Source organism: Ceratotherium simum, chromosome 30 (genome assembly GCF_057802395.1).
Source record: "Ceratotherium simum simum isolate JZ-2026a chromosome 30, ASM5780239v1, whole genome shotgun sequence".
NCBI lineage: Eukaryota > Metazoa > Chordata > Mammalia > Perissodactyla > Rhinocerotidae > Ceratotherium > Ceratotherium simum.
This window is the reverse complement of record NC_141929.1, coordinates 37,499,191-37,514,739: the sequence shown is the minus strand read 5'-3', so window position 1 is coordinate 37,514,739 and position 15,549 is coordinate 37,499,191. Positions and strand designations below refer to the sequence as shown.

General features: G+C 33.5%; 1 protein-coding gene across 2 annotated transcripts in view; it reads left to right on the top strand.

Annotated features, from left to right (window-relative positions):
* PHKB (phosphorylase kinase regulatory subunit beta) overlaps nt 1-14,886 on the top strand; it is a 45,863-nt gene extending 30,977 nt beyond the window's left edge. The window contains exons 5-8 of one of the 2 annotated variants that reach the window (XM_087420311.1): nt 3,919-4,018; nt 8,873-8,980; nt 12,016-12,096; nt 13,260-14,886. In XM_087420311.1, coding sequence (XP_087276437.1) covers nt 3,919-4,018; nt 8,873-8,980; nt 12,016-12,096; nt 13,260-13,328 — 358 coding nt within the window. In that variant the 3' untranslated portion in view covers nt 13,329-14,886. The remainder of the gene's footprint in view (nt 1-3,918; nt 4,019-8,872; nt 8,981-12,015; nt 12,097-13,259) is intronic. The other variant, XM_087420310.1, reaches the window with a different exon arrangement.
* The last annotated feature ends 663 nt before the right edge of the window (nt 14,887-15,549 follow it).

The window sequence follows — 15,549 nt, the reverse complement described above, 5'->3', positions numbered from 1 at the left end:
AATCAGACAAAGCCAGATCGTGGCTACTTGTAAGATGACTTGCCTGGACTCTTAAAAAATGTAGCTATCAAAAAAGATGAGAAAATAAGTGTGAAGATGTTTAGATTGAGAAAGACTAAAGAAATATGACAACCAAATGAGTTGTATGATCCTTGATTGGATCATGCATTAAAAAAACACTATAAAGTATATTTTGGGGATAATTGGATAAATTCGATATAGACTATATATTAAATAATATAGTATTAGTATTCCTTGGGTGTGATAGTGATATTATTGTTATGTAGGAGAATGTCCTTATTTTTAGGAGATAGTTTTGAAGTGTTTAGGGATGATGATGTTTGTAGCTTACTTTCAAATAGTGCAGAAAATAAATTATAGATAGAGAATGCAAGCTAATTTTAGCAATTGATGAATCCAGGTGAAGAGTGGAAGGTTTCACTCATTGTAGCATCCTTTTAGCTTTTCTATAGATTTGAAATTTTTCTAAATAAAATGTTGAGGGAAAATTGCTAAAAATTATTCAGAATACTTTAAACATCTGATAGAGGGGCCGGCCCTGTGGCTTAGCGGTTAAGTGCATGCGCTCCGCTACTGGCTGCCTGGGTTCGGATCCCGGGCGCGCACCAATGCACCGCTTCTCCGGCCATCTGAGGCCGCATCCCACATACAGCGACTAGAAGGATGTGCAACTATGACATACAACTATCTACTGGGGCTTTGGGGCAAAAAAAAAAAGGAGGAGGATTGGCAATAGATGTTAGCTCAGAGCCGGTCTTCCTCAGCAAAAAGAGGAGCATTAGCATGAATGTTAGCTCAGGGCTGATCTTCCTCACAAAAAAATAAATAAATAAACATCTGATAGAGAATTTAAAGTCCTTTCTTTCCTGGGCACACACTGTACTAACTGCGCAGGTAATTTATCTTCTTATGTAGTTAAAGTAGTAGATTTTTTGTGTTACTAGCAAGAGCAATGTCTCCCATTTGGAGAGGTATCTCCCATTTGGAGAAATGCAAGAGTACTTATCACAGAATTATTATGAAGCTCTTTTTACTTTCACAGAATCAAGTTGTGATGATTTGTTTAGAGAATTCTCATGTTGTAAAATAAATGGAATTTTTGTTTCTAATGCTACTTGTAAATGCCAATGACGTCATGTAAGATTCCATTATGAAGAATTTCTCAAAAATTAAGCTGTCAATATTTTCTCTTCAGGAATTTATATCTACCTCTTTTTGGTAGTGAATACATAGTATAAAGTTATTAGTTTTTAAAAATTATGAGTAATTTAATTTTTCTAATTGCATTAGTTTTCAATCAGTCTTGTTGACAATCTCATGAAACCTCACATCTGTTTGAATTTGTGCGTGTGTGTGTGTGTACTGAGGACTTAAACAGGTTATTTTTTGCACATTTATATTTCACACACATTTAGGAGTATAATTTGGTGTTATTTCATTAATTAGATATAGTCAATATTTTATTATTAGAGACAATGAAGTAATTTATTTGCAAAAATACACTTTGAAATAGTTTGTTTTTTTAAATGTAATATTACAATTCCACTGTATAATTATGTTTTATTTTAAAGGAGGGAAGAAAAGCTTACTAATATGTTTGACTTTTTAAAATGTCGTTTATATATCAAGTTGTAGTTTTGAATGTACCATTATTTATAATTATAATTATATTACATTATATATTTATTATAATTAACATAAGTAAATATATTTATATTTTATTGTTATATAGTTATAACTATTATAATTATATTAGTTTATAAATAGTTATGTTATTTTTACTTAAGATGGTTCAGATTAAAACTGTTTCTGAGTCTACTCAATTATACAAAATCTGTTAAAAGAAAGTTGAACCTATCCTTCATGTGATATTAAAAAGTATCATGTAGGTTTTTTGCAGTTTTTAATTTGTTTCCAATATAACTTCTAGAAAAAAACATGACTTTAAATTAGGGTTTAATTGTGGAATTTCATTTTCTTTACTTTTTATGTTTGAGATGACTAAGTCATTTTTTAAAAGAGTATTGACTTGAAAGAGTACTTTCAGACTGTTTAAATGTGTGTATATGGGAAAAATGAAAATGGCTATTTCTACCACACAATATTCTGATTTTGTTTTCCTTGAGGTTTGCCTATGGGGAAATAGTGCATCAATGATGGGATTCAAGTGTCTACTTTCTTCACTAGTTATATATTTTAAGTATGGAATTCTGATTTAGATATAAAATCAAGACTTCATATTGTAGAAGTATCAGATCAACAGTTGCACATAGCTTGTGATCAATAAATAGACTAGAATTAAATTTAAAGTTTTCATTTATTCATTTTTTAAAATTAAAAGTATTCTTCAGATCATGTTAAAACTTGAATTTGCATCCACAGAACTTGCTAAAGAGCATAGAATATTGCCAGTTCCTGGTAGAAAAGAGAGGAGTTATTTTGAGTCCTGAGGTTCACTTTAAATCTTAGGAAAGATAATAAATAGATCCTACTGGCCTAAATATTTTTACTGAAATGCAACTGCTCTTTTATTTTCTCAGTCAGAAGAGAAATATTGTTCTGATTACCATATTCTTTGCAGAAGAAAGGAGAAACAGGAGAACTTCATTGAAATAGAAAGATTTGTTATTGTGCCTGAAGTGTTCTGGAATATTTTAGTTGTGGGTTAATGCTTGTTGAAATTAGGGGCAGAGGAGTATTTTAAAGGCTTGATTTCATTTTTTTCTGAATTATTTTGTTTTTAGATGTGGTAGGAATTGTACATAGAACATTTCAGTGAGTTCCTTATACTCCAATTGTGCTGTTTCCTCCATATATCAATGCGTGGTCCACTGTTATCCATGCCGTAATTTGCGTCTATTGAAACACTTGTGTTTGACATCTTGGGGAAAAATGGAGCATAGAGCAAAATCATGCTAGTTTTCCTGCAGTGTTTGCATATGAAAGGAGGGATGATGTTCTAATGACGAAAAACTTACTTTTTACTGACATTCACCATACTATGTTAAAATGATCATCATTCTTCCTAGTAGTGATATATGAGATCTGCAATTGGAACAGGAAGTAATCATAGTATACTTTTTAAGGAGACAGATGATACTTTTTATCAAGTAAGGATGATCGACAGATATTTTAGTTAAGATTTAGTGAAACAATGAATAAGCTACTTTTATTTTTCAGTAGTGGGTAATAATCATCCACCTTTTGAAGGTCACTGATCCATAATAAAAAAGAAAGTTAAGAACAGAAGAACATCTTAACCTATGTGATAGGCAGATTTTAGCTGTTCTTTCTTTTTAAAAGCAAGAGATGTAAACTATCATCAATTGATTTTAAACTAAGACCTGAGAACATAAAACTTTATGCCCAAATATGTCATGTCTTGTACTGGGTGTGTGTTTAGTTGAAGGCATCTGTGACGAAAATGCCCACCCTGGCATTGTTGAACACGTGGCAGAGCAAAGTAGTCACGTGCCTATGTTATTCTGTGCTTCCTTGAATCCAGGTGCTCATTGCATAACCAAAAGGAATTGATAGTAAAAATTGCCTTTCTTTGTAACAGTGAATTTAAAAAATATTTTGGTAGATTTTTCTGATATAGAAATATCCTTTAAAATTTCAGCCAAGTCAATGTAGAAAATATTGTATGCTATTTTTTAAAGCAATTGGCTTACTTCCTTAAAAGAAGAAGGAATCTGCACAAGTTTCATCATAGGATTTTTTTTTTATTGTAGCGTTTCTACATCTGCTGGGAAAATGGAGTTTCACTGTTGCAGAATTAGTAGATGTCGCCAGAACGTAGGATTAGCCAGATAGTTAAATACTTAATTATCAAAAACCCTGCTTCCTTTTCAAATGCATTTCCAATTTGTTTCATGAGTTATCTCTCTCACCCAGGCGCATTGATGATGACAAGGGAAGGACCCATGAGCTGGAGCACTCGGCTATAAAATGTATGCGAGGAATTCTCTACTGCTATATGCGTCAGGCCGATAAGGTAAAACACTGTCGTGTGGACTGGAATTCTCACGTCATTCTGAGGGATTAGTTTAACCAGTGTAGCAATAGCATCTTCTGAAGAAGAGCGTGCTTTCAAAAGGTAAAACCACATCCTAGGGCAGTCTACGTGGGTTAAAACAGCCTCTGCCTTCCCAGCCCAGGGTTTTGAAATACGGAAATTGAAGAAATACTTTAAGTGAGAGGTGATTGAGAATTATTATTTAGGCTTGAATTTGTTTGTATTTTGCATCTGGTGTTTGCTTGATAAAGATTCAGTTTCTCAGGAATCTCACAATGTTCATAATTCTAACTAATATTATATTACTTAAGAAAATCTTTATCACAGTTCCTTTGGGACATGTGAATGCTGTGACTTAAGTGAATGTTAAATATATAATACTTCATTTATATACCTGCAAAGAGGGCAGGAATTATAGACTTAGAAAACAGCAAACTTTACAGAGTTACTGTGGGAATTAAAGAAATAATATACATAATAAAACTTTTTAAACTGTAAAGCTCTATACAAATATAATGTGATATTCCCCCTACTTACCTGCATCTCTGTGTCCCCAGATCCTAATATAAGTGTCCCTATCTGTACATCATTGTGTCATGGGTCCCCAAGACAACCCTCAGGTTTGATGATTTATTAGCAAAGATGCACATCAGTAATTATGCAGACAATTTTGATCACTTAATATTTTGTATGTTTTTATCATGTGAATGTTATATTGTTTTAATTTATGCTTGAAAAGGATCAAAAAATTGTGATAGCCCATTTTCTTCTTGAGATCTGTATCTGAAAGTTAAAACTGAAAAAAATCATTTATATTCGGCACCAGAATATGGCAACAAGAAAATGTTAGTTGGCAGAAAAAGTAAATTTATTCACAAGCTGATAATAGATATGTGACAAACCTATAATTTGTCTACTGAGATTTGACTTTGCAAATCATTATTATAAAGGTTTTTCAATGCTTGACAAAAAGTGGTATGTTATATTGACATATTTGAATTAAATTAGTATGTTATATATATTGAATTTTGATTAAAGTTATTTAATCAAAGTTATTAATCAAATTAAAGTTATTTTCCTAAGTGTGAGAAGTTTACTGTTTATTTCACATTTATCATTTCATGAATGCCTAATGTGTGTGAATTCAACTTTTCTCTCAAGGAAACATTGTGGGAGCCATGAATTTCATGTGTTTGCTAAACAAGCTGACAGACTTAAATTAGAGTTGTTTCTCAGAAGGAAGGAAATGATGTAATATGAAGATTTTTCTTGTGGCTTGTTTAGCCAATTGTTAGTGTCCTTTCTAAATATTATTCAACCTTACTAACCAGTATTCACAGATATGTTTTCTTTTGAATACAACTTGAATGTGACTTAAACTGTCTTGAATTCCTTCCTTAAACTATAAAGGATTAGGATTTCTTTCCTTATGTAGGTGCAATGGTAGACCATTAAAATAAGTGTGAGTTGTAAGAAGGTATGGATCACATTAGGATTAGGTATTTATGCATACCACAAAATGTAGGGTTTTACAAATGTTAAAGTATTTTCATTGTTAGAATCTTTCTTCATCCCCATAACCTTTTAGAGTAGGAGTGGAGGATATTACTCTATTCCACATATGACTGTGAGGGACTGACTCAGGGTGATTGAACCATGCACCGCTCTCACTGCCTCCCACCATACTTTCACCTCTTGTTGGTGCTCACCATTTCCTTCATGATTCCATAGCAGGAGAGAATGTTACCATGTTTTAAAATGTGAAGTATATCTCTTTTGGCCTTGCCTTAAATTAAAGTGAAGCGTATTTGTAGTGTTGATTTGCTCTTTGAACTTAAGGCTCATCTTCTTTGTCTTCTGAAGTAAAACCATGACTTAGAAAGTCTGAGTCTCCACTTTTATTGATTTCTCATTGTGAAGCATGCTTCCTAAAATATTTTCTAAAAATACTACCTGAAAGAGGTATTTTTAAGTTACTGTGAATAGAGTTGTCCTTGATTTGCAGAATGTAGAGCAATCTATTTCTGCCTATTATTGTTTTGCCACTTGTCTTAATTCCTGCTTATTAATATTAGGTATTTTTTATCTCTAAATGTTTGTATACCTATTCTCTCATTTATTCTCTTTTCTAATATTCCTTAAGGAGAAGCATTCAGAATTTTGTAAGATTGACTTAATCTGCGGTTAGGAGTTATAGACTATGAATGTTGCTGTCCCTAATTATCTACTTAAAAAATTTATTTGTTTAGAATGCTGCTAAGTGGTTTCTAATACGTGAGAAATCGTTAAAATTTTGTAAAATATATTCTTCCAGGATTCCCTTATGAGATGATTTTTCCCACCTAAGTGCTTATTTTAAGGCTATAAATTAAGAATAGATGGTAAATACTCAGTTACCTTTTCCTCAATGATAAGCTGTGTGTTCACAATGATTAAAGTTTTCAGGAAAAGTCCAAGTAAAATACAAGCAGAGAAAACATTATTCAGGATTTGTTTTAGTCTAGAAAATTTTGCTTTAATTATTCTTTATTTTTACTTGCCAGATGCCAGACATCATATAAAATACTAATTAATGTCCCCTTGTTTTTGACTGCTTTCAAGAGTACTTTTTGTCTATAATTCACATACAATACGCCCCATTAATTTTCAAAGCCTGTAGAGTTTGAATCTTATATTTTTCTGAAACTTTAAATTATTTGTCTTTTAACAGCTTTAAGACCCAGAGCATAGTTATATAATTCCCCATTTGAGCATCTTTAGTAGTTGCTTTTCCCCTGATACAGTGATTGAATATAAATTCTCATGCTGGTTGCTTGCATGTCTTGAAGACAAATAGCAAACACTGCCTTGTCAACTGCAGCAATCACTTTATTAAACTAATAAAACCGTATCTTTTTAGATCCTTATCAAGTAAGCAAAATGTATTTTGTTTTAATTTAACTATATTTTTGTCTAAGAGTACAGAATAATGTTCAGTACTTTGAGGTAATAATCATGGTAGTGTGGAAGGAGTGACCACAATGATTTCTATGTGTGTTTCAGATGTTGGGAAGGATAGCCTTCTCACCTTCTCTGAATTAACACTGGATGGCTTGGTTACATTTTTTTGTGTGTGTGAGGAAGATCAGCCCTGAGCTAACATCCAATACCAATCCTCCCCTTTTTTTGCTGAGGAAGACTGGCCCTGGGCTAACATCAGTGCCTGTCTTCCTCTACTTTATATGGGACGCCACCACAGCATGGCTTGACAAGCGGGGCATCAGTGCGCCCCCGGGATCTGAACCTGTGAACCCCGGGCTGCCAAATCGGAGTGCGCACACTTAACCGCTGTGCCACCGGTAGGGCCCCAGATGGCTTGGTTACTTTATAGACAGAGGATGTAAATCCCTACCTTTACTCTTGTTCTCTCACTTCTGATTACCTACTCGTAGGTCCTGACTTTCATTTTATTGACTTCAATCACAGGGAGGGCTGTATTTGTGCAGGGCTCCTGGGGGGTGGAAGGGTGTATTAACCCTTTAGCACAGTACTGCCCAATAGACTTGCTGAGATGATAGAAATGTTCTCTATCACTGTGTCAAACAATGCAGAAGCCAGTAGTCACATATGGCTATTGAACACTTGAAATGTGGCCACTGTGACTGAGGGACTGAATTTCTAAATACTATTTATTGTAATTTAAATAGTCACATGTAGCTAGTGGCTACCATATTGGATACTGTAGCTTCTAGCTTATAAGATAGTGGGAGATACAGACAACTAATAAGAATAAAAGACAGGAGAAATCATTGAGGGATAAGCACCCTGATGTGGAAGTCCAGAGAAAGGAATTTTAGTGGGAGTTCAGAAGGGACTTTATAAAAGATGATGATTTTTGAGATAGGATTTTAAGGATGAGAAGAATTTTGAAGGTAGAGGAGAGAATATGGTTCTCTGTGCCTCCTTAGCCAAGTGAAGCAAGGGAAGATCATAACCACCAGATAATTATCATCACTTATCTCTTATCAAAGAGAGAAGAAAATCATTGCCTTTACATAGAGCTATGTGTCATTCTGTTCATTCTCTGTTCCTGTTCATTCATACTTCCAGAGACTAACACAGTACTTGGCTTATAATTGGTATCAGTAAATGTTTGCCAAGTTGAATTTAATAGGACCTAAAAGAGTAAATGGATTTTTTTGTCTTTGTAGTTTGTCTGTTGGATCATTTAGTATTTACTTAGTATTCTAAAATGGTTAAATTTTATGTTCAATTAATAAGTAAAGGAATGGCCTAGGTTCTCTTGAAATTGATGCCTTAGTAATGAGAGTATAAGGAATGAAAACATGTCGACGAGCATAGGTTATAATTTGTGATCTTTAGGGAAAGAAATAGGTTTGAGGTTCTGAACACTTACTGAATTAGAATGTGGCGTGAAGCACTTTTTCACTGAATGTCTTGTAAGCATTTCCAAATAGCAGTGCAGGAGGATATAATCGCTGAAATCCTGTCCCACAGAGTAAGCCATTATTTGACTCAAAAATAAAGTAAGATGCACACCATTGCAAAAGCCGTTGCTACTACATTAAAATGTTCCCTATTACACTTGAATTGCTGTTTGTGAAATATCAGTTAAGTATTCAATTATCATGTTAACTCTATGCAGTTAGTAGTTATGAGTTTTATCTGTGTTTTGTTTCTTTAGAAAAAGTAACATTTCTGCTTTGTTCTGTACTCTGCCTATAAGCTGTAGCTTTCCTCATTAAAAAGTTTCATGAAAAATAATTTATAATCTCTAATCTTGGATGAGAATGTGAGTTACTAGCGTTACTTAAATTTTATATTTGATTCTAGGTTCAGCAGTTTAAGCAGGATCCACGCCCAACAACATGTCTTCACTCTGTTTTCAATGTGCATACAGGAGATGAGATCCTCTCCTATGGGGAATATGGCCATCTTCAGGTAAAAAGAGAAGACTTCAAATTTTCTTCTTTACACTCTACATCACAGAAGATTTGAAGCTATTTACTATTTAAAATTTTTAAAAAGTAGGTTTTGGGGCCGGCAGCATGGCGTAGTGGTTAAGTTTGGCACGCTCCACTTTGGTGGCCCAGGTTTGCGGGTTCGGAACCTGGGTGCGGACCTGCACCACTCGTCAGCCATGCTGTGGCGGCAACCTGCATATAAAATAGAGGAAGATTGGCACAGATGTTAGCTCAAGGCTAATCATCCTCAAGTAAAAAAAGAGGAAAATTGGCAACAGATGTTAGCTCAGGGTGAATCTTCCTCAGCAAAAAACAAAAAAAAGTAGATTTCATAAATTGTTCAAAGTAGAAGTAGAAAATTGACCATGAAAAGACGTGAAATGCCAGCCACAAGGACTGAATTAGTTATTGTGATTGAACATTAAATCTGACTGTGTTCTTGGTCCGCAAGCCAAAAGGGCAACTGGATGAATTATAGTATTACTATCTAGAAGAAAGGATCCGACAGTTCTTTCAGTGACAGAAGCTTGTACTTGTTATCAAATTTGGAAGAATTTCAACACTTAGGAACTAGGGAATAAATGACAATTGACAGTGATGTAACAGCAAATCAGAAGTTTTTGTTACATGACAGTTCATTTTTAATATATCAACTTTCAGTAAAGCTAAAAACATACCACTAAAATGAAATTCCAAAAGGCATTTCTGGAGTCTATAAATTTTGTCTTCTATAATATATTGAACTGTATCCTGTGCTAAGAAAACACTGTAGGATTTCATGTTTTGTTTTTACTGTTTTTTCTCTTAAGGTCTGTGTACTGCTTTTAGCAGGACATCCCATTGCCTTGTTCCTGGGATACAAATATTATACATGCTATTTATCTTTAATGGATTTTCTTTTTGCATTTGTTTCTGTGATCTTTAGGATAGAATACTTATTATTCATATATTCTTTACTAAAATAAGAGTATCTCCTTTTTATAGTACCTCTCTCTCTAGAGATCTGAAATGTCTTAGTTTAGTATGACTCCTCCATACACAGAAAGTGCAGTGTCTCCATTTCAATACAGCAGAAACACATACTTATTTGTAACCAGTTCTTTGGAGAGTTAGTGTTATATGAATATGTTGTTTCTTAACCTTCTCCTTATAATTATCACATAATTAGGTTTTCTTTACCTTTTGCTTTGACAAATATGGTTACTATCTGAAATAGGGTTTTCAGAAGATAACGGCTCATTTATTTTTGTATCCCAGAATTTAAGCTCAGTGGCTGGCACTTAGTAGGTGTTCAGTAAATGCTAGTCAACCTGTTATTTGGCAGTCCCTTTACAATTTGCCACTTGCTGATATTTTCTCAAAAGTTAGAGCAGAGAGCTTGAGGTGCAGTTGTAAATGGCTGTCCATAGGAATGAAATTTCTTTGAAGTCATTTCTGACAGGCCAATGTCAGTGCTGTAAGAATATATTTGGGTGAGCCTGGCAGAGGGATGAAGCTCTTTTCCACCATGTTCTGAGAAAGGTCACTCAAAAATTTATGTCAGTCCAAAAAAACTAAAACCAGAATCCTGTATCTTTTTGTAAAAGTGGCCTGCTTGGATCTTAACAAGACCCTGACACCCTACTGGACTTTGAGTCCTGGGAAGTCAGGAGACGTCTGGCATCATCCTGGTTCCTGAGAGAGCCACCAGCACTGCTAGGTCCTGGTGACACAGGGCTGCTTTGTCCCGGGCCTCTAAGGCACAAATAATTTTGTGCCCCAACTTTCCATAAATAACTACTTAGTAAGGTTTGGAGGACAGTCAAGGGAGACAAGCAAAATTACGTCTTGCTTGCTCTTTGTTTTAACTTAAGTTAGCAATGTCCTGACTAAATGAAACATTTCTGCTGCTTCCTATTTATTTATTTAATAACAGCTTTCTTGAGATATAATTCACATGACATACAATTCACCTATTTAAAGTGTTCAATTCAGTGATTTTCAGTATATTCGTAGACTTGTGCAGCCTCTGTCACACTCGGTTTCAGAACATTTTCATCACACCATAAAGAAATCTTTTACCCATTAGCAGTCACTCCCCATCTCCCCCAAAGCCTCTAGCCCTAGGCAATCACCAGTCTACTTTCTGTCTCTATGTATGAATCTGCCTATTCTCTACATTTCATATAAATGGAATTGTGCAATATTTAGTTTTTTGTGACTGGCTTCTTTGATTTAGGATAATCTTTTCAAGGTTTGTCCGTGTCATAGTGTTTATCTTTCACTGCTTGTTTACTTGAAACAATTTACATGTCCCATACAGGATTCTGTGAGAATCTTTTTTTGTTAAAGTGGATATTTTTGTCTTCATTTTTTTTTTGTTTGTTTAGGTCATATAGTGTCTATCTGTAATAGACTAAGAAACTAAAAGAAGAAAATAACACATTTGATTATAAAATTCATTTGTTCATAAATATGTTTTAAATTATATGCTGTACCATTGATTAAAATTAATATGTCCCTGCAGTTGCTTTCATAAATTCTGTATTCTCTGAAAATAAGACTGTTTTCAAGATGCACTGCCTATTGTTTATGGTGTACTGGCATGGTCCTAATGTCTTACTTGCCAAATAACTTTTTCATTTACGTGTGTTTGAGATGGATTGACATTACATAGCTGCCTGTAGGGGCAGAACTATTCCAGAGTAGGTGTACTTTAGACCTAGAGTTTGAAAATAAATCTTTGAAAACAAATGTTATAGAGACACCTGCTAACAGTCCTACTTGCAGCCATTTTCCTAATCAGATGTTAACCATCATGATGAATTTGAGGCTTTTAGAGTTTTATGTACAAAGCTGGGATTTTATTATGAGCTAAATCCATAGCTTCTTTATTTCACAATAGGAAAGGAAATAGTTTTTATATGCCACTATTAGAACAAATGACTTGTAAGTTTAGCTTTTACATTTAATTTCATAACATAATATTTTTGTTGTTTCCTTTAACCTTTTAATGTTGCTGTTTGTTTTCAGATAAACGCAGTGTCGCTCTATCTCCTTTACCTTGTGGAAATGATTTCCTCAGGGCTGCAGATTATCTATAACACCGATGAGGTATGATTTCCTCGAAGTCTTTAGTACTGAGTTTAATCTCTGAAAATATCTTTTTTTTTTTTAACTTTTTAAAACTTATTTTTAGTTTCATAAAAATGGATTATTCTTAAATTCATATAATCAGATACTGGATTTTGGATATTGGATCAAAGAATCTTTATATTTTCAATGCAAAGCACTTTAAGAATGAACAAAATATATAACAAGTTGTAAAACTTTACTCCTATGAAGGCTCTATTTCAGGTTATCTGAAATAAAAACTTGTAACTTTCAGAAAATTTTAGTAACAACGAAAGTAAATAGGATTTGCAGATTTTCTCAGAGTTATGATGTCTCTTTTCACTTCATTGCTTTTTGTAACCAATCCTTTTAAAAGTAAAAAGATACTTTTATCATATTGTATTATTTTTATTTGTGGAACCTCAGTAGGGTTCTTGATGTTTTTCAAAAGATAAATACCATGTTTTTATTCTTAATAGGAAATTTGAAAACAATTTATATCCAAGTTGAGAAGCACTTCTTTCATAGACACTAATGCTTGAACAAACACACAGACACACATGCTGACATGTTTTGAAATGTGTCACAGTGGAAGCAAAAAGCTTTTATTATTGTGATGGTACATACAATGAGAATTCCATCAAAGAGTTGGTATGCTACAAGTATATATACTTGTTATTATTCCTGTCCTGTGATCCATGCAGGGAGAATAATTGTATCATATGCTGGACACCAAAATCATCAATGGACTGCACTGAGGGTGTTATAATTGGTACATGTAGTCCTGCTGTCTAGTAGATTATAGTCCTGTACGTCCTTCCATTTGTGCTTTTTAAATACAGTAAGTAAAGTCTATTTAGATAAGTGAAGATAAATAATAAAGAAGAAATGATGATAAGAAGAAATTAATAATACCCACTTAAGGTGTCTTCTATTTGATTCATCAAAGAATTACGTTTTCATTTCATCTCGGTTTTTATAATTTTATGAAATACTGGTATTCAAATATTTTGAGTAGAGGTGGAGTTGGGAGACTCCTATTTCAGACCAATCTTAAGAAGCATCCTAAAATGTAAAACAAATAAAAGAAGAGTGACTCTGACTAAGGAGAGGAGAGCTCCCAGAACCAGCTTATTTAGCTTTTCATTTCTTTTCACCCATAGAAACTTCAAAGCACTGGGAGAAGTATTCCAGGTTCCAGCAGGACGCAGTATGAGAATCATTTACAATAAGTAGTAGCAACTAGCATTGATGGTTGCAAGTGATTTCCCATTAATATTACAAATAGTAGTGGTAAAATTGCCTGGGTTACGGGTGGCTTTGTTTTGTTTGGTATTTTGTTTTCATTTTTAGCATTTATTTATTTATCCATTCATTCATTCATTTATTTATATTTTTTTAATTTATTTTTTTGTGAGGAAGATTAGCCCTGAGCTAACATCTGATGCCAATCCTCCTCTTTTTGCTGAGGAAGATTGGCCCTGGGCTAACATCCATCTTGCTCTACTTTATATGGGACGCCGCCACAACGTGGCTTGACAAGCGGTGCATCGGTGCACGCCTGGGATCCAAACCTGCAAACCCCAGGCCACCGAAGCGGAGCAGGCGCACTTAACAGCTGCGCCACCAGGCCAACCCCAAGCATTTATTTTTTGCTTTCTCAATATCTACCATAATCTTAAATCTTCATTTGTCAACTGACATTTTTCATAAATATGATATTGTTTTAACCTTTCCTTTATGTTTTATATGGCTTAAGTATACTTAAGCAGTTTTAGTATTTTCTAGTCTTTTTCTTATTTATGTTATTTCTTGGCCTTATAATTTTTATTTGGTACATATAAAATTTTTATATAGCCAATATCAATAAGACTTCAACATGTACACTTAAAATCCTGGAATAATAAAATGTGTTATTGCTGCTCACCAGCTCTTTCCTTGAGATTCCATATGTTGTGCCAGGGATCATATGGAGAGGCAGTAAATGGGCCTACATAGAACCTTTCAGGGAATGAAGTTCCTTTTATCTAGATATTTCAGAGAAATTAATCCTCTGAAAGGTGGTGTGACTTGGAACCATTTTCTTTTCTAATTGTACCTAATGCCCTGGAATGGGAAGATGTTAGTCTTATCTCTTTTCTTTAGTTCACAACCACATTCACATCTTGGAGTAATCCAAGGACCTGGGAAGGAAGTGGGATTACCACTCATTTATTTCTCTATTTACTATCAAATTTTTAATTCACCAAAATCCTTATTTTTCTTAGGATTGAAGAATATAGAGTTTGGGGATATATATACACATACACACATTTCACACATACACACACATATATGTGTAATGTAATATACATATTATATTGTCAGCACTTGAGGTTTTTTAATGAACCATTTCCTTCTTTTGACAACTGATCATCACATCTTCACTGATTCTCTTGTTTTTATAAACTTTGTACCCACATTGCAGTTCCCTAAGGAAAAGGCCATTGTCTTAATGATCATGTGTACCCTCCCTAAGGTACTGTGAACATACTGAGTGCCATTGTGTGCGCTGCTGAGCCTTGCTGGGGAACATACTTCCTAAGGGCAGGAACAGTAGTGTACACTCATTTTCAAACATCTTTCCCACACACGTGTCGTGTTTTATGTCTACGTTGGTGTCTATAAAAGTGGTGTAGTGCACAGATATTGATTTTTTATTAAAAATAAAAACTGTGCAAGAGACAAAGTTCTGTAGTTCTGTCCTGATACTGTTATTTGCTTTCTCTTCTTTATGTAGAGAGAAACCCATAATATATGTTGAACTTAAATATTTTCAATATAAGTTTATAAATATTATATATGTATGTTTATAAATATTATATATGTATGTTTATGTGTAAATATTATGTATATATTACATATTATCAATATTATATATGTAATACGTTTATAAATATATATGTATTAAAATATGTATAAATATAAATATATATGTAAATATACATATAAGTAGTATATATGTATATATAAACATATATACTTATTTTTAATATGTTTGTAAATATTATATGGAAGTTTATAAATATTATATAGTTAATATATTTTTATATTATTTAAATATAAAGTTCACCTAAGTTAGTCCTTCCGTCTACTAATGGAGAGAACTTATCTGTTGGAGGGGGGGCAAAGTAATGAACTACCACACGGCATTCTATCGCACATTTCATGACATCTTCCCATAAATAAGTTTCGTAGAAGTAGATTAAAAGAAACAAGAAAAGAATCATTCAGAAATGGGTTCAGAAAAACTTTATTTAAAATCAAAGAACCCCACATACCCCCCACATGTGTATAATAAATGAGATTTTGTTTCATGTTTAAGATAATGTTTTCTTGCTTTTTATGGAAAAATCTCATTACATGAAAAGACTCATAATTCTTTTTATCTTTCTGTCCTACCTTTTGCATTTG